General features: G+C 37.9%; 1 protein-coding gene across 2 annotated transcripts in view; it reads left to right on the top strand.

The window, feature by feature from the left end:
* chd1 (chromodomain helicase DNA binding protein 1) overlaps positions 1 to 18,939 on the top strand; it is a 30,667-nt gene that overhangs the window by 3,185 nt on the left and 8,543 nt on the right. For both annotated transcript variants that reach the window (XM_085164731.1, XM_085164732.1), the window contains exons 3-35: positions 1,084 to 1,291; positions 2,955 to 3,077; positions 3,256 to 3,446; positions 3,619 to 3,893; positions 4,120 to 4,345; positions 4,942 to 5,042; positions 5,137 to 5,315; positions 5,422 to 5,546; positions 5,684 to 5,900; positions 6,015 to 6,104; positions 6,247 to 6,437; positions 6,903 to 7,091; positions 7,236 to 7,398; positions 8,081 to 8,233; positions 9,691 to 9,762; positions 9,835 to 9,984; positions 10,458 to 10,606; positions 10,726 to 10,822; positions 11,838 to 11,933; positions 12,039 to 12,215; positions 12,447 to 12,607; positions 12,694 to 12,735; positions 12,806 to 12,939; positions 14,247 to 14,385; positions 15,797 to 15,947; positions 16,336 to 16,458; positions 16,745 to 16,888; positions 16,996 to 17,283; positions 17,372 to 17,503; positions 17,644 to 17,822; positions 18,139 to 18,238; positions 18,325 to 18,376; positions 18,475 to 18,721. In XM_085164731.1, coding sequence (XP_085020857.1) covers positions 1,084 to 1,291; positions 2,955 to 3,077; positions 3,256 to 3,446; positions 3,619 to 3,893; positions 4,120 to 4,345; positions 4,942 to 5,042; positions 5,137 to 5,315; positions 5,422 to 5,546; positions 5,684 to 5,900; positions 6,015 to 6,104; positions 6,247 to 6,437; positions 6,903 to 7,091; positions 7,236 to 7,398; positions 8,081 to 8,233; positions 9,691 to 9,762; positions 9,835 to 9,984; positions 10,458 to 10,606; positions 10,726 to 10,822; positions 11,838 to 11,933; positions 12,039 to 12,215; positions 12,447 to 12,607; positions 12,694 to 12,735; positions 12,806 to 12,939; positions 14,247 to 14,385; positions 15,797 to 15,947; positions 16,336 to 16,458; positions 16,745 to 16,888; positions 16,996 to 17,283; positions 17,372 to 17,503; positions 17,644 to 17,822; positions 18,139 to 18,238; positions 18,325 to 18,376; positions 18,475 to 18,721 — 5,064 coding nt within the window. The remainder of the gene's footprint in view (positions 1 to 1,083; positions 1,292 to 2,954; positions 3,078 to 3,255; positions 3,447 to 3,618; positions 3,894 to 4,119; positions 4,346 to 4,941; positions 5,043 to 5,136; positions 5,316 to 5,421; positions 5,547 to 5,683; positions 5,901 to 6,014; positions 6,105 to 6,246; positions 6,438 to 6,902; positions 7,092 to 7,235; positions 7,399 to 8,080; positions 8,234 to 9,690; positions 9,763 to 9,834; positions 9,985 to 10,457; positions 10,607 to 10,725; positions 10,823 to 11,837; positions 11,934 to 12,038; positions 12,216 to 12,446; positions 12,608 to 12,693; positions 12,736 to 12,805; positions 12,940 to 14,246; positions 14,386 to 15,796; positions 15,948 to 16,335; positions 16,459 to 16,744; positions 16,889 to 16,995; positions 17,284 to 17,371; positions 17,504 to 17,643; positions 17,823 to 18,138; positions 18,239 to 18,324; positions 18,377 to 18,474; positions 18,722 to 18,939) is intronic.

Below are 18,939 nucleotides of genomic sequence, written 5' to 3'. Positions count from 1 at the left end.
GGAATGCCTTACCTCTGTGTTTGCGCTGTTTTGTTGATTCTTTTAAGAAGCAGCTGAAGACTGATTTATTTAGACTGGCTTTTAACTAGTTTCAGGTTGTATGCTGTTTTATGTTTTAATCTTCTGTGTTTTTGTTCATGCCTGTTTTTAAAGCATTTTGTGGTTTTTGACCTGTGAAAGGTGCTGTATAAAAAAGGTTTTCTTACTTGCATTACATTACAAATTCCCCACAGCTCTCGTCTATGGGTATAGGATTGACTGAGTTCCTGTTTAACATAGTAATTAATCAAGGTAACAGTAAAAAATACAGCTTTGTATATTCTGTCAATTTATATTGTTTGTTCTGAACAAAAAAAAGTTTTTGTCTAAGTCTGTTGGTTTTGACAAGTCCATGAGAATCCATCAGGGCTGTCTCATAGCAGTTCATTTTTGTGTTCTTGGCCATTGTCCTGTCCCCATTCACATCATTACATTCAGTGTCCATGTTAGCAGCATGCTATGATACTTTTGCCATGGAAATGGAATCATGTGCTTTCCTGGGTATTGGTATCAAACTTTAAATTCTAATAATGTGACAACCCTGATAAATAGAATTGATAATGATAAAATCCTGATGCCCATCCCTGTCACAGGCAGGATTTCTTGTACTGCTCCACTATTGTCACTAATGGCTCTCTAAAGCTGCAGATATGAGTGATGCAGTTGGCTTCATATTGTGACATGATATATTTACTGGAGAAGCAGTTGATTATTGCTGTTTATGACAAAATAGTCTTATTTATATTTGCATAGAAAATCATTCATGGTATAGCAAGAATTCTTAAATATAGAATTCTTTGGAAGGCATTGCTGCACCTCTTTTTGATTCCATTGTCATGTGTCAATCTCCACCTTCAGGCTGAGCAGGAGAGGGGTTGGAGAGTGAGCAGTTGAGACTCCAAGGGGTTAAATGATTTCTGTTTCTGATATGGGAAACCCAACTTTTGTTATGTTATTTCTGCTCAAGTATGTAAAACCTGTTGTAATGTTTTGCTTTGAGAACTTGATTCATCTAGTAATTACTAATGTCTTTATATGTAACAGTAATTCTGATGATGAATCCGGTTCTGGATCGGGCTCAGCTTCAGGATCCGGCTCAGGCTCGAGTTCCAGCTCTTCCAGCAGCAGCAGCCAATCAGGGAGCAGTGACTCAGGAAGTGGCTCAGATTCTGGCAGCCAATCCGATTCTGACACAGAAAAGTCAAAGGAGAAGATCGAACCACCAAATAAGTCAAACATTGATGGAGCTGAGGTAAAAATAAAGTTTTAAATTCCCAAAAGGTGGGCTGCTATTTTCTATTGCATATGTACAAACATGATATTATTTAGAGAAGCACTTGTAAAAATGTTGTCTAAGCTTTTTGGTTCCCACTGTCAAGTTTACTTAAAAGTGAAGTTGATCACTATTTATTGAGTTTTAAGAATTATCAGTTTAATAGATGGCTGCAATTAAAGCATTGATTGAAAAGGCAAATCATCCAGCTGTCTTTGTTAATTAAAAGTCATTTTAATAGCACATAAACAGTACTAGTGAAGGTCTTACTGCCATACTATCATACAGTGCTAGTATGATCTTTTTATGGCCTTTGACAGTGGAGTTGTCTCTGTGCTTGTCCTACTAGAGGTTAGTGCAGCATTGGGCTAGGCGATAAAATGATAAAGATAATTATCACTAAATAACTTTTCCTTGATATAAATCTGAGACATGATCAATATAATCTGGACAGAACTCAATCTATTCATGTTTTGACAGACGACATGACAGGCCAATAAAATAGTGATGAAAATAGTGCTGCAGGCACTTGATGACATGTAATTTTCTACTTTTAAAATTTGAAGAAAACTGAGGTTGATGTATTTGGCCCTAGCATTACCTTGGCCTGTACTACTACTGGGAGGAACCTTGAAGTCATTTTTGGCTAAGATATCTCCTTTAACCTGCACATAAAACAAACTAGCACTGTCTTCTTATTGTTAAAAGCATCCAGTCTCAAAACTATTTAAAAATGGAGTGTTAATAACAAAGTTACTAACACACTGTTCTAAAAACTCCCTGAAAAGCATTCAGTGGGTTTAAAAGGCCTGTGCTAGGGTGCTATCAGATTTTTCCAATATTCTTTTCATTTTCTCTATGTTAAACCTAAAATTAATATCACAAACAAAGTCTTGTTTATAAGGTTTTATCATATCTTAAGGATCTCATACAACTTGCCTTGTTGATGTGGTTTATAGTTGTACTCTACTCCCCTATTAGTACATTAATGGCCCTTTTCCATTAGTACCTATTCGGCTCGACTCCATTAGGTGATGGTACCTGGTACCAGTTTTGTCGTCTTTTTTTGTTTGTTTGTTTGTTTGTTTTTAAACACTTACCTGGTCGGGGTTCTGAAGAGTCTGAGGCAATCTCAAAATTAGACTTCATCAGACACTTTGCTATAGATTGGCCAGTCAATGGCGTAACTTGATGCGTCATTAAAGTGACTCCTTCACTAAAATTAAACCTGCAATTCTTAAAACCCAACAATGAGGACAAAACGCACCCCTGTGGTCCTTGGGTCTGACAATAAGCCATACGCCAAGTAGTGTATACTATTGCCTTGACATGCATGTGTTTGTGTACCATATAAATGATACCCTGAGACTTCTGGCCACTTTGCTATATTGACCGTGCTCACATTAGCTGATAATGGAAAAATGAGTCGCGTTGAGTCAATCCGAGTAGGTACTCATGGAAAAGGGCTATAGCTGTATATCACCACACTCTGACCCTTGCATTACACATTAGCTTAGAACAGCAGGGTTGGGCAAAACCCTGGACCATTCAATAAAACGTAGATTTTATTTAACCGGTCTGGCACATTTGCAGTGTACTGTTCCTGTTTTTGCTAATCTTTGACTGCATTCATTGGTTGCAGTTCTGGAAGTCAAACCCAAGTATCCTAGCAGTGCAAAGATCTGCTATGCTCAGGAAACAGCAGCTTCAGCAGCAGCAGCAGCAACAACAGAGACAAAGCTCATCAAATAGTGGATCGGATGAGGTTTGTTTTATACTCTTATAGACCCTAACCCTTCCCCAAAAACATTTTTCTTGCCATTTGAATGGAAGCTAGTCAACAATTAGATATTGCATAAGTGTACCTAAGTCAAATGATCATAATCTGACTTTTTATGCATTTTGTTTTGTTTTTTGTAATCTTTTGTGGTATGTTTTTCCAGGACTCTTCAAGTAGTGATGAATCGGACTCCTCCAGTGGATCCAAAATGAGAAGAAAATCAGGTTCTTCTGACTCTGGATCAGGTTCAGAATCTGGTAGTGGTTCTGGGTCAGACTCATCAGCAGAAGAGTCTGAAACAGCATCAGACTATGAGCCAAGTCACAAAATTAAAAGCAGGAAGCCTCCAACCAAGTGAGTTGGTAGATGGTCTTTAATTATTGCTTAGATATGCTATTTTATACTATTCTTTTAACTATTTCATCACAGTAAATCACTTCAGCTGTTTAGCTCTGGATCTGATGTTTTGTGAAGGAATGTAAAGAGTTAAACTTCACTGCCTCTTTATCTGTTATTCGTGTCTCAGGATGAACTTTCGAAATGGAAAAAAAAGCAACACCCAGAGAAAAAAAGCCCAGAAAAGTTCATCATCTGATGATGAGGATGATAACTTTAAGAAAATTACATCTGGAGGGCCACGGCGGCAAGCCACGGTCAACATTAGCTATAAGGAGGACGAGGAGCTGAAGACTGACTCAGATGATCTGGTTGAAGTTATGGGTGAAGATGTTCCACAGCCTGAAGAAGATGAGTTTGAAACACTGGAGAGAGTAATGGACTGTAGGATAGGGAGGAAAAAAGGTAAGAAACACAGTCAAGATCAAATATGTCATACATTCTGGTTAAATTGACGCTGAAATAGGAATCGCCCAGAATTATCACAGTGGTTTTAAAGGTGCAAAGTCAATGAGGTAAATTTTATTATTTTGATCTTTTGTGTGACACAAACAGCTCAACAGTCCTTATGGTCTATTCAAGTCTTTAAGTAAATACATTTTAAGCACTATTTCTTTATTTTTCCTAACAGCAACAGGCAGTTCAACAACTGTATACGCTATCGAGGCAGATGGAGAGCCAAATGCAAATTTTGATCCCAACAAAGAAGCTGGTGATATCCAGTATTTGATAAAGTGGAAGAACTGGGCCCATATACATAACACCTGGGAGACTGAGGAGACACTCAAGTTACAGAATGTCAAGGGCATGAAGAAATTGGACAATTTTAAGAAGAAGGAGCAGGAGAAGAAAAAATGGTAAGCGTTTTAACTTGGCACTGCTGATTTAAGAAAGCTTTTAAAGAGCTCTTTGCTTGCTAAAGTGTTTTAAACATTGAGCAGCAGGAAATGTCATAATCATATTGAATAAAAGACAATAATGTAAGTGAAAGAAACTGTTATTGGACTGAAAATTCAAAATAAACCTGTCAGAAAGATGGCAAAAATTCCCAAAAGAAAGGAATACAAACACTTTAGCACTAACTAGGATGAGAAGAAAAAGAAAATTAGTTACTGTCTTGTTCTGGAAACTATTAGAAATAACAGTAATCCACCAGGTCTGCAGATTGTGGGGGTTGCCACAGCACTATATCAACTTTCTAAAGTTTCTTATTTTTTCTATGAGGATTAACACTGCTCACAGAAATTTGCGGTCTTTTATTTTGCTACTTTCTGAAAAATTAAAAATGGAGTAGTGGTTATTGTTAAATTCAATTCAGTTTTATTTATACAGCGCCAAATCATAACAACTGTCACCTCAAGGCGCTTTAGATTGTAAGGTAGACCCTACAATAATACATAAAACAATACATACATTGTTAAATTTCAATTTTGTTTTTTTTCCATGTCACCAGGTTGAAGGCAGCGTCTCCAGAGGATATTGAATATTTCAATTGTCAGGAAGAATTAATGGATGACCTGCGTTCTCAGTACCAGCTTGTAGAGCGAATAATAGGTATTTTTGCATATATAAAGCACTCTGCTCTCAATATAATCGGCAACACTGGATATGTATAGCTTAATAAGTCTGGTTGTTTTTTTTTGACCAGGACATTCAAACCAGAAGTCAGCAGCTGGTTATCCAGACTACCTGTGCAAATGGCAGGGCTTACCATACTCGGAGTGTAGTTGGGAAGATGGTTGTCTGATTGCTAAAAAATTCCAGAAATGCATCGATGATTACATGAGCAGAAACCAATCTAAGACCATTCCATTCAGAGACTGCAAGGTAACTTACTCCAAACTTTATTCTCTTACATTTTCTGATTTGAAATATACTGAGCTTTGAGTTTTGGTTCAGAAAGGAATTCTCCAACTTCTGTTCTGTCATTTAGGTGCTGAAACAGAGACCTAGATTTGTGCCCATGAAGAAGCAACCAGCTTACATAGGAGGTGATGGTTTGGAGCTCAGAGACTACCAGTTAGACAGCTTGAACTGGATGGCCCACTCCTGGTGCAAGTATGACAAATATCCAAGAAAACATTGTCATTATTTGGATTTTGGGGTTTCTCCTAGATCCCCACCAAATTTTTTTGGGTTATGTTCTGTTCTTACATGCTGAATGTTCTATTGGTCTGCTCTGTCTTAATTCATAGAAGCAACAGTTGCATCCTTGCTGATGAGATGGGGTTAGGGAAGACGATCCAGACCATCTGCTTCCTGAACTACCTGTTTAATGAGCACCAACTGTATGGGCCCTTCCTGCTGGTTGTGCCTCTTTCAACACTAACGTCTTGGCAGAGAGAAATCCATCTGTGGGCCCCTCAAATGAATGTTGTGGTCTACCTGGGAGACATCAGCAGCAGGAATATGGTATTGTGGTTTTAAACACCTGTTAAACGGGGTTTATCAGAGAAAATCAATTGTTTTTTTGTTTTTTTATTCTACAATTTAATGTTGTGTGTCTTCCTTTTCTTTTGTGAATAGATCAGAACACATGAGTGGATGCATTCTCACAGCAAGAGACTGAAATTTAACATCCTCCTTACAACATATGAGATTCTCCTCAAAGACAAGGTCAGCTGGCTTACTTCATTATAGATCCTCGGTTGTGTATTTTGCCCATTTTTATAGTTATAACACATGAAATGATAGAGCTCGACTCAGAAGATGTTAAAATTACTTTTTTTTTTTTTTTTTTAACAACTTTTGTCTCCAGTCATTTTTGGGCAGTGTTAATTGGGCCTTCATTGGTGTGGATGAGGCGCACAGACTGAAAAATGATGACTCCCTCCTCTACAAGACAATGATCGACTTCAAGTCCAATCACAGGCTTCTGATAACGGGAACACCACTGCAAAATTCCCTGAAAGAGCTCTGGTCCCTGCTGCACTTCATTATGCCTGAAAAGTAGGCCATGGATAATGTTACTTTCAAGCAATAGCTCTTAGTATGTTAAGTATTTCTCACTACATGTAGTCCTTATGATGCCACTGTAAGCACTTTTTTGTAAGTCCTAAAGCTCTACTAATTTAAGAATGATCTAAGTTGAAATTAGAGTATTGAATTAGTATGTCAGTACCAGTAAATTTGTTCATTTACATTAACTGCATAGGCAAAGGTGTGAGTTATATGTGCAGATAATGTTTATGCACTTTTTTTCTTTGTTTACATTAAAGCAAAATAGTGGATAATGGTGACAGACAGGGCAAAATAGTTTTGACAGTGGTATAATAATATAACAAAAACACAATAGATAAAAATTTAAAGGCATTTAGAAATGAAGAATAATCACACCTAACCAGTTTGTTCCTGTTTTTCTTTTCTATATCACTACAAGTCAGTTGATTTGTGTAAAATTTGTCATTTCAAAAGGTTTCATTCGTGGGAGCTGTTTGAGGATGAACATGGCAAAGGTAGAGACTCCGGCTACACCAGTCTTCACAAAGAGCTGGAACCGTTTCTACTGCGCCGTGTCAAGAAGGATGTGGAGAAATCTCTTCCAGCTAAAGTGGAGCAGATTCTCAGAGTGGAAATGAGTGCCATTCAGAAACAGTATTACAAGTAAGAGCTGGATGGTGCCTGCGTTTCAAGAAACATGGGCAGGGATGTGTAGCCTGGGGTCGGGGGCTCAAAGTTTAAGCATCATTAAAAATATTATAGCATTAGTAATATATGCATGTGTCCTATTTGCCTGTTTGTGTTCAGGTGGATCCTAACAAGGAACTACAAGGCTCTGAGTAAAGGTACCAAAGGCAGCACGTCAGGTTTCCTCAACATCATGATGGAGTTGAAGAAGTGCTGTAATCACTGTTACCTTATTAAGCCTCCAGAGGACAATGAGTTCCTTAACAGAGCTGAAGCTTTACAGGTTTGTTTTATGTAGTAACAATATTAATATTGATGCTGAGGTTTTACTCATTTAAAATAAATACATTTACAATATTTAAATGTATTTAATTTTCCTAAATGTGTTACCACATTTAATCATTCTATTCTTGGTTTTTGAAACCCAAATAAGAATCATGCTTACTGCAATAAATGTTAGCTGTGCATTTCATGTGATAAATTCTATTCAAAACCAGATTTAGATTGTGTGTCTAAATGTCCGCAAAAGTGAAGAAGAAATGGACACGCTGCTCTAATTTAACACTATATGCTTTGTCAGCAGTGCAAAAAAAACATTTTTGCCATTTGAGGGTTGACTGGTTATCTCTATAAACTAATTCTCTAACATTTATATTATATGTTAGATATATAAATTATATCTAATTATATTTGCATGTGAATAATTGGAAAATATCATGTTACACATTTTCTTTTGCTTTCTTAAAAACTGAGGTAAAAATTCTGCAACTTACCATAATACCTTTTTTTTTAAAGTTATTATTGTATGGAACAGTATGCATTTTAAATTATTTTTAAGGTGATCATGTTAGAATAAAAGTAACAACTATTTTGTGTTGTGTGCTCCAGAAGTATATCAGGTAAACCGTTACCTACTATATATTCAGTTTATGTCATGACTGTTGAGCGCTATTGTCCTCCTACAGCATCTGATCCGCAGCAGTGGAAAGCTGGTTCTCTTGGACAAACTGTTGGTGCGTTTGAAAGAACGGGGACACAGAGTTCTCATCTTCTCCCAGATGGTACGAATGCTTGATATCCTGGCTGAATATCTGAGGAGCAGACAGTTCCTGTTTCAGGTAAATACATGCTGTTTTTCCAGTACCATAATACATATTGTAGATACAGTTGTGGTCAGAACTTTACATCAGTGACATATCATGTCATTAATCATGCCATGGTAATTTGGTAATTTGCTTTTAACGCTTTATTTAAACTGTTCTCTTTCCAAGATGGAATGATTGCACAGCATGCATCTTTAAAGACTTTTTTTTTTTTAAAACATGATTTACGTGAACAAGTTTCAATATTTTTGGCTTTTTTCTAACCCACACAAAGTCAAAAGTATGCATGCATGCTCAAATATATACATACATTAACTTAAATCTTTCAATAAGTGGTGCTGAATGTTCCACGGTGTCATTTTTTTTTTTTTTCCTTCTCGACAGAGCTATGGTGGGTTAACATAATTAGTAATCATGATTAACTGCAACTGGTAGTCTCTTTGCCAGCATAAACATGTTTTTATTAAAAGCACTCATTTGATTGACCAGCAGTCAGAATAATGGGAAAGATCAAGGAGAACTGTAGATTCACACAAGTTTGGAAGGTCTTTTGGTGCCATTTCCAAACAACTGCAGATTCCAAGATCATCAGCTCATACAGTTGTAGCAAAGCCTAAAAATTTTCCAGACTTTGCCAAGGTCTGGAAAAAGACCTAAACTGTCAACCTCAGATGAGAGGAAGGTTCATGGTCAGATAAGACTTAGACTAGTGGAGTAAAGGTGAGGCTTTTAAACCTAAGAAGTAAGAAAAATGTACTGTCAAACACTGCAGCAATATCATGCTTTGAGGATGTTTTGCTGCCGCTGGTTCTAGTACATTGCACAAAGATACTGAATGATGGAGCACTATGCCAAAATTCTTCAACATCACTTCAAATCAACAGCTAGATTTTTAAAACATAAACACAGCTTGGTGTTCAGCAGGACAAGGACCCCAAGCACATATCAAAACTGGTTTCGCAATGGCTAAAACATACCAGTATTATGCTTCTGGAATGCCTAAAGCCCCGAGCTTAACCCTGAACTCGGCACCACTGCTATCAAATATTCAGTCATAATTATGCCAGAATATTGTTGAAGACTACCAAAAGTGTCTGGTCAAGGTGCAATATGTAACCAGTAGTAATAGAGGTATATATTTGAACCTGCATGTATACTTTTTACCCTGTGTGGATTAGAAATGAGTTTATTTTATGTGTAAATTTATTTTTGAATTATGCACCCATGTATATTGTACAAAAATTAGTCTACGGTTGAATTCAGTTCAACTTCAATTCAATTTTCTTATATATGGTCCCAGGTCACAACAACAGTTGCTTTAAGGCACTTGAGGCCATGGCTTGACCTCCATTCCCATGATTAATGTATAGAAACATCTGACCACAACTCTACATACACATAAAAATTGTGAATAAAATTTATATATCCGTTCTAAATATATTAATAATTTTGAATGTTGTAAATTTGTCTAGCGATTAGATGGCTCCATCAAAGGGGAGATGAGGAAGCAAGCATTGGACCACTTTAATGCCGAGGGTTCAGAGGTACAGTAACTCTTAATTATTTTTAGATGCTGTTTAGGAAGACTTGTACCTAATATCAGTTTCTATGCACAGGATTTCTGCTTCTTGTTATCTACACGTGCTGGAGGTCTGGGCATCAATCTGGCTTCAGCTGACACAGTGGTCATCTTTGACTCAGACTGGAACCCCCAAAATGACCTGCAGGCGCAAGCCAGAGCCCACAGGATTGGACAGAAAAGACAGGTAAGAAGAAACTTAAATCATTCAAATTCATTATATTTTTTAAACTGTATTTGCATTTGTAGAGTTTCGTACACTCGCATTAGTATTAATCAGTAATAATAGACCTAAGTCTACACTAAGCTGCAGCTGCTGAAAATTTACCAGTGAATTAAAAACAGTGTTCATTGATTCTTGCAGTATATGAATCAGTGAACTCGGGAGGTACAGTAGGTCATCTGATAATCAGCAGGTTGTTGGTTTGATGTCTGGCTGCTCCAGTCCGTTTGCCAAATATCCTTGGGCAAGATTGTGACCCCAAGTTACTCTCTGTGTCCAGAATGTGAATGTGTGTGAATGTTTGATGGCTACTTAAGCATAGAAAAAAAGTGTTTGTGGGGCATGTTATATAGAGCGTAAGGGAGCACAATACAAAACCAGTCCACTTATTCTTTATCATTATCTTGCCTATCTTACCAATTGTTATGGACCGGCAGGTGAATATCTACCGACTGGTAACAAAGGGTTCAGTGGAGGAGGACATCATTGAGAGGGCAAAGAAGAAAATGGTACTAGACCATCTTGTTATTCAGAGGATGGATACGACTGGAAAAACTGTCCTCCATACAGGATCTGCTCCGTCCAGGTAAGTAACTTTATGTGCTTGTTCCCATATTGTTTCTGGCAGCGCTGCCAAGTCCATTTCACCCCAAAATTTGAGTGACTTAATCTCACATAAGTATGTGTGTGTGTTACTGCATACAGTTCAGCACCATTCAACAAGGAGGAGCTCTCTGCAATCCTGAAGTTTGGGGCTGAGGAGCTTTTCAAAGAACAAGAGGGGGAGGAGCAAGAGCCTCAGGTTTGTACCACAGTGCAAATGTCTAAATGTATGTAAAAAGCATTGCATGAAACAAACGTTTCATCAAAAAGAGAAAAAATATTTCAAAAGTATGTTAACACTCTTTGCCTTTAAAATAACATTTAATAAATTGATTTAATTTAATAAAACAAATTTCCCATGTGTGGGACTAATAAAGGTTATTTATCTTATCTTAATTGCCCCAGTACACTTGTACATTGACCTACTCCAACTATCAACTGGCCAGAGACCAGAATTAGTCGATTAGTTCGACTTGGTCTGGTTTTTTACGATTTACGTTAATTTATGATTCCAAACTGGTCCATTATACACATGCACAGCACTTCATGATCCATTCTTGATCATGCTGCAGCAAGAGTACCTGACATGGACTAGAAAGAGAGAGCATATTTCTCCTATATTGGCTTCCTGTTAAATCCAGAATTGAATTCAAAATCCTGCTCCTCACATACAAGGTCTTGAATAATCAGGCCCCATCTTATCTTAATGACCCTATAGTACCATATCACCCCATTAGAGCACATCGCTCTTGCACTACAGGCTTACTTGTTGTTCTTAGAGTATTTAAAAGTAGAATGGGAGGCAGAGCTTTCAGTTTTCAGGCCCCTCTTCTGTGGAACCAGCTTCCAGTTTGGAATCAGAAGACAGACACCATCTTTACTTTTAAGATTAGGTTTAAAACTTTCCTTTTTGCTAAAGCGTATAGTTAGGGTTGGATCAGGTGTCCCTGAATCCTCTCTTAGTTATGCTGCAATATGTGTAGGCTGCTGGGGGATTCCCATGATGCATTGAGTATTTCTTCTTCAGTCACCTTTCTCACTCACTGTGGTTTTATATATCACTCTGCATTCAGACACAGTGTATTATTAATATCTGGCTCCCTTCCAAAGTGTGTCATTACCTTACAATATAATGCACCTTGAGGCAACTGTTGTTGTGATTTGGTGCTATATAAATTCATTTGAATTGAAGTCTCTTGTAATCAACTCTCTAGGAAATGGACATTGATGAGATCCTCAAAAGAGCTGAGACCAGGGAAAATGACCCCGGACCTTCAACAGTGGGAGAAGAACTGTTGTCTCAGTTTAAGGTTGGGGGGAGGTTGTCGTTCTCCTTTCAGAAACTTGATAACCACTATTTAATATGTTACATTATTAAAGTGGTGCGTGTATTTAGTGTGTGCAAATCTATGCAGGTGGCCAACTTCTCCATGATGGAGGATGAGGAAATAGACATCGACTCTGAGCGAAGTCAGCGGAGTTGGGATGATATCATTCCAGAGGAGCAAAGGAGGAGAATGGAAGAGGAGGAAAGACAGAAAGAGCTGGAAGAAATCTATATGCTACCACGCATGAGGAATTGTGCCAAACAGGTACCCAAGGAGTCACAACAAATACACTATATACTGCTGGAGAGAAAAAAAAATGAAGGGATCACATAAGATACTCAATGTTTTATCTTGATCAGAAGTTAGAATGCGTTTACGCTGAAATCTTTCAGACATGCTCGTATCGAATCGGATCAAACTGTTAAGAACTGTTATGCTTGCAATATGAGACTGTAAATGAAATTCCAGGTGATTTTTAATGGTTTGTTTGAACAGATTTATCAGAATGCAAATGAGGGCCGGCAAAGTAGAAACAGGAGATACTCTGGTTCCGACAGTGACTCCACATCTGATCGAAAGAGGCCAAAGAAACGAGGGCGGCCCAGAACCATTCCAAGGGAAAATATCAAAGGTTTTAGTGATGCTGAGATCCGGAGGTAACTATGTTAACTATGTTTTGTGTGTGTACATCTAATCAGCCTGACACATTCCTTTTTTTAACATATCTGTAAACTATTGACAGGTTTGTCAAGAGTTACAAAAAATTTGGAGGACCACTGGAAAGGTAGAGTGCGCTACACTTTCATCTTGTTGTTTACATAAATGGCAGTCTGCTCAACATGTGCTGTCTTTAGGTTGGACGCAATTGCTCGTGATGCTGAACTCGTGGATAAGTCTGAGCATGACCTGAAACGCTTGGCAGAGACTGTTCACAATGGATGTTTGAGAACACTACGAGAAAACCCCTGTGGGCCAGAGAAAAATTCAGGTAACCATAAAAAACTTTTTGTCCTTCTTATCATAATGTCTATTCCTCTGGTGGACATGTGGCATCTGTATTCTTTTAAAACAAGACCTTTATATGAAAAAGGTATATTAGAATACAAATTAAAATACTTACATTCACCAAAAAAAGGAGTAATTTCAAAGACTAAACAAATCAGTATTGTGTGGTTTACAAACAAGACAATTATTCCAAATAATTTCAAGTTCTAAAACGGTTTATTTCTCTCTACAGGAAGATTTAAATCTGAAAACTAACATTTGTTGTGTGTGTTTTCCTACATACAAACTAAATAAGTAGCTTTGGTTTGAGTGAATTTCATTTAAAATAATTGTGCTGGGGATGTTACTGCCAACAAATTTCTTGGTTAACTAATTGGGGTTGAAAAATGAGACTAACTGACTAGTCTAAAAATAACTCTCAAGTTGCATTTGGGGCCCCTTTAATGGACAATCTCCAAAGTTGCATGAACAACAGCATGATGTGGTCATTTTGAGCCCTGGAATCGTGTATTCAGGCTCAATATATATATTTCTGCCTTGAGCAAAACTGAAATCTCTTCTGCATTGCTGTCATGAGCTGTTTGTTTGTTTGTTTGTTCTAAACTGAGCGGGATCATAGCACCTTTGGGTAAATTATGTCATACTGGTTTTCTGAGGTGGCTAACATTAGCATCAGAAGTCTTCTTTCCATGCAAATGTTGAGTGGTTATATGCCAGTTTATTCTGCTGTTTCCCGGACTGCCACTCCATCTAGTGGTAGATGGCTGCATGACATTTAGAACACAATACTTCACTCTCAACAACTACATTCATTGACTAGTGCGGGTTGTGCCAACTAGCAGCATCATTTAGCTGATTAATCGCACACATCCCTAATCTGTGCATTTAATGCATATATGTGTGGTATATTTTTATTGTAATGATAACATTACCGCATTTCTATTAATTTCCAGTCATTTGTTGAGATTTCAGTTTGTTCCAAGCAATAAGGTTATAATTTGAAGTCTGTGTCAAGTGTCAATACTAATCTTGGGAGTTGTGTTGTGGGTTTAAATTACAGCTGTGCTCTAATAATTTAAGAAAATTTTTGCATTCAGATTAAATTTGCACAGTATGCATTGCTGGGCTATGCGGGATCTTTTAGATATTTTTGTATTTGGTTTCAGGATTTCAGTACAAGTTTTTTATTTTGTTTAGCCACAGTTTAACTTCTTGTCATTGAAATTACATCACACAGGATTAGATGAAGAAATCATGAAATAGTTTCTGTTCCACTTCTTTGATTATCAGGGGGCAGAAGAGGGAAGGTGAAAGGCCCTACGTTTAGGATCTCTGGAGTCCAGGTGAATGCCAAGCTTGTGATCTCCCATGAGGAAGAGCTGGCTCCACTGCACAAGGCTATTCCTGCTGACCCAGAGGAGAGAAAGAAGTAAGACTGATTATTTATTTAATTTTATTTAGTACTTTTTTGCTCACTGTATCTTTTAACCATTTTCTGTCACACTCACTCCTGATGCAAACATCAGGGTTCAGAACCTTGGGGCTCAGTATCTTTCCCAAAAACATTTCATATATGGACTGGAGGACCAGGGCTTCAGTCATTACCTGTCCAATTAGCTGATCAAGTCTGCAAGGCTTCGTCCACTAGAGAAGCCATAATAAAGAGGACTGGAGGAGCAGGCAGCTAAGCTTAGAAAAAATTATTTTCTGCAAAGTGTGTACGTATGTGTCACATATCAGTATGTATTATTGTCCAGTGTGGAGTCAGTGCAGTATGCAGTCAGTCTTCAACTGAAAATGTTAAAGGTGTTAACCTCCAGGGCATCAGCATTAAGATGTGATTAATACATAATTGAAATCAACTATGATCAGCAGGATTGATCATAACTGATTTTAGTTTTGAGAGCATTCTTCTCTCCATCACCTTGATAATTCTGCCTTCTTCATAAGTTCGTCTACGCTGTTCTTGTCTTTTGTGCAGACACCTTCTCCTCAACAGGCCACAGCAAAAAACAGAGCCCTAGCCACCACTCTATGGTTGAATGACCCATAAAGAAATAAGAATGGATTTATTACAACAATAGTGCTGCCAAAATCACGTTGTTTTTCTAAAAATAAAAACAGATCTCTAATGTCACATTACAGTTCACTTAACCAATCCAACTAGATACAAACTGGCTGTATAGGTTCTTTCTTTTTTTTTATAAAAAGTCCCATTTAAAAGATCTACATACTTATGGATTTCAAAAAATAAGTTAAATATTTCTATTTTCTTTATTTAATTACTGTATTAATAGTAAAAACTGTATGTTTGCGTACGTCAAGCACATAAAAGAGAACAATGACCAACGAGTTTTACACTCCGGATTTTCCTCATCTGGCCGATTGTACCGAGCCACGCAGTCAGCTGGCAGAGCCGATGCTTGCAAAATGCAATCAGTGTCATTTCAATAAAACAGTCTCTCATTTCCTAAGCACAACCAAACAGTTTACAACATCACAGTACTACATGCGCATCACACCGCAAACTTAACTGTTTCTTACTGAAACGCGACGGAAAATTCTGACATCCATCTGCATGTCCACAGGGGGGAAAAAATCTCCACGTTGCACATTTAGGCAGTTTTACTGTCAAACCAGAAGTATTACCAAAATGACTCAGTCTGATTTGCTGTCTAAGCTGTTGGTGTTTTAAACATCAAAAATAAATCAGTAACACACAAATTCTCTAACAGGTTTTTCTGCACACACCAACCCTGCCCCTAGAGGTGACTAACTGTATATTTGTATGAATTTGTATATTTCTGTTTCTGTGATATTAATTTTATATTTTTGAATAGGTATGTCATTCCATGTCACTCAAAGGCAGCACATTTTGACATTGAGTGGGGGAAGGAAGACGACTCCAGCCTCCTCATAGGAATCTACGAGTATGGTTATGGCAGCTGGGAGATGATTAAGATGGACCCAGACCTTAATCTCACACACAAGGTCAGTCCATGCACAATAAATGTCTAATCTCATGTATATAATTATTTATGAATACATAGATGCTCAGGAATACGTGTATTGGGGTAATAATTAAGACCGCAACGATTCAAGTAATTAAAATTATTCAATTATAAAAAAAATTTTTGCTTTGATGCTTCATTTAATACACAGCTTTGCAACGTGCAAAGCGTTTCACCCACATTTACTTCTAAAAACAGACCTGCAATACAAACATATTTAGAAGGAGCGTGTGTTTAAAAAGTGTGACAACATGAACACAGCCCCCATACATCAGCAACAATGTAGAATTTCATTACATGCATACTTTGACTTCTTAGTAGTGTGCAGTTTTCACTGGGGATATTTCACTGTGTCCATTGTTGAACAGCTCCTGCCAGATGACCCTGACAAGAAACCACAAGCCAAACAGTTACAGACCAGAGCAGACTACCTCATCAAGTTACTGAGCAAGGACTTGGCCAAAAAAGAAGCACAGAAACAAGCAGGAAATGTAAGTCTTCATATAACTTTACATGTCATCTGTGTATCTTGATATTTATTGTTTTGTAAATGTTTTATAGATTAATTATATCTATCTCTAAGTAGTATGACTTTCTCACACAGTCCAAAGACATGTTAACTTGGATCAGGGCAGTTGGTGATTCTAAATTAGTGCACCAGTCCAGAGTGTACCTTGCCCTATGGCAGCTGGGATGGGCTCAAGGCCCCCCAACCCCTCAGGATGGATGGAAGGACAATTAAGTTTTCCAGAATCTATAATGCTTCTTTGTATTTAGGCCAGCTCACGAAAGAGGAAACCCAGAAGTAAAAAGAGCAAAACTCAAAAGTCAGCAAAGACAGATGAGATGGTCAAGAGCCCATCCTCAGATCTCCCATCAGACAAGAGGTCAGATGATGAGGATGAAATGGAGGCAGACAAGGTACATTTATTAATTTATCTATTTTGCTTTTTTTGTGCGCTGTGCCTAAGATGACTATATTGAATTTTCAGTTTGAAAGTAAGTTGCTAACATGCTTTAATGATCAGGATCTGGCACCTATGAAGCTACCAAACCGACGAAGCAGAGCAGACAGGTTGGTGGTTAAAGAGGAGGATGACGAGGAAGACGACGAGGAAGAGAACTATGATGAGGAATGCGAGCAGGACGCTTCCTCATCAGGGGAGCAGGAAGTCAAAGAGAGGGAGATAAAAAAAGAAATCAAAAAGGAGAAGAAGGAGGAAAGCTTTGAGATTAAGGACACAAAGGAGCTAAAAGAGAAAAAAGAAACAAAACCACTTGAGGTTGTACATAAACAAGAGGAAAGCAAAGAAAAGGTGATTGATATTTTATTGATTGATAATTATACTAAGAATAGAATTGTAATTTAGTCAAGAATTAACTCTCAGAACCTTTTTACATCAGAATGAAGCCAAAAATGAGGTACGAGAACGGACAAAGAAAACTTATGACACACCAGTCCATATAACGGCTAGTGGAGAGAATGTGCAAGCAGCTGAAGATTCTGAGGAACTGGATCAGAGGACCTTTAGTGTGGTATGTTGGGCTAATAATCAAATCTCTAAATAGAAAATAGTTTCATGATTAATGTCATGGATTAACAGATGAGCATAATTCAATTCCAGCAACAACATGGATTTCACTTCCTGAGGTGCATATTTGCTTTTGTGTTGCAGTGTAAAGAGAGGATGCGCCCAGTGAAAGCAGCTCTGAAGCAGCTGGACAGACCGGAGAAAGGGCTGTCGGAGCGCGAGCAGCTCGAACACACACGGCAGTGCCTCATAAAGATAGGAGACCACATAACTGAGTGTTTGAAGGAGTATTCAAATCCAGACCTGATCAAACAGTGGAGAAAGTTAGTTTACGTGGCCTCTTCTAGTGAAAGTCTTGATTAACATGTCAAGTTAAGCAGCTGACTAATGCCATTTGAACCTTGGACACTTTGTCATGAATGTATAAATCTACCATGTGGGTCTGTTCACTAAGTAACATGCCCGCATGGTAGATTTGTAGCTTTGAATAGCTTTGAATCTTCTTTTTTAAATAAATGAGGCATCTTTGTACATTTTAAGACTGTCATAAACACTGTTACACTCAATGTCTCACACAAGTGTTATTTGAGTAATTTATATTTGCTAAGCAGATGGAAATGTTTTTTGTTTTTATTCCAGAAACTTGTGGATATTTGTTTCCAAATTCACTGAGTTTGATGCAAGAAAACTACACAAACTTTATAAGCATGCAGTAAAGAAAAGGCAAGAGAATGCCCAGGTATGTAAAAGCACTGTCATTTCTAATAATTATAATCTCTACTGACGTTAGAGATCCACAGTGATGATGGTGATGATTTTTCTTAGGCATTGGAGCAGAACACTAGAAGTATAAACACCCATGGCTACAGACACGCAGGTATAGTCTATTGTCTCACGCACACACACACACACACACACACAGAATAGGATGAAAAGGTTGACACTGCTGTCACTTTCTCCCTCCTTTGTCTTCAGATATTGAAAGGCTGAAGGACAGCTCTCACCAGGATGAGAGCAGCAGGGACAGCTACAGCTCTGACAGGCATCAGCCTTCAGGAAGACACTTTGAGAGCAGCACCAGTAAGGAGAGACACAGCTCTGACTCCCACAGGAAATCCACAGCTGGAGAGTCCCGAAAAAGACCGTATTCCTCTTTCAGCAACGGAAAAGACCACAGAGACCACTACAGACCAGACAGCAGGGATAGAGACAAACAGGACAGGTGAGGGATGAGAACTGCTCAAAGTTTTTCTTCCAGAGATAGAAATGTCCTCAGTTGATTTTTACAGGCTGCACAAGTTCTTTAAGGCCCAAACATGAAATGCTCTACAAGTGAGCTCTCATTAAGTAGGTTTTAAAGAATTCAGAATTGCTTTTGCAAGACCTCCAAATTCAGGGAGGAAGAGAGCCAGGTGGAAAACACCACTAAAATGCTTTGAT

Source organism: Neolamprologus multifasciatus, chromosome 7 (assembly GCF_963576455.1).
Source record: "Neolamprologus multifasciatus chromosome 7, fNeoMul1.2, whole genome shotgun sequence".
NCBI lineage: Eukaryota > Metazoa > Chordata > Actinopteri > Cichliformes > Cichlidae > Neolamprologus > Neolamprologus multifasciatus.
The sequence above is the reverse complement of the archived record's forward strand: the minus strand, read 5'-3'. Positions and strand labels throughout refer to the sequence as shown.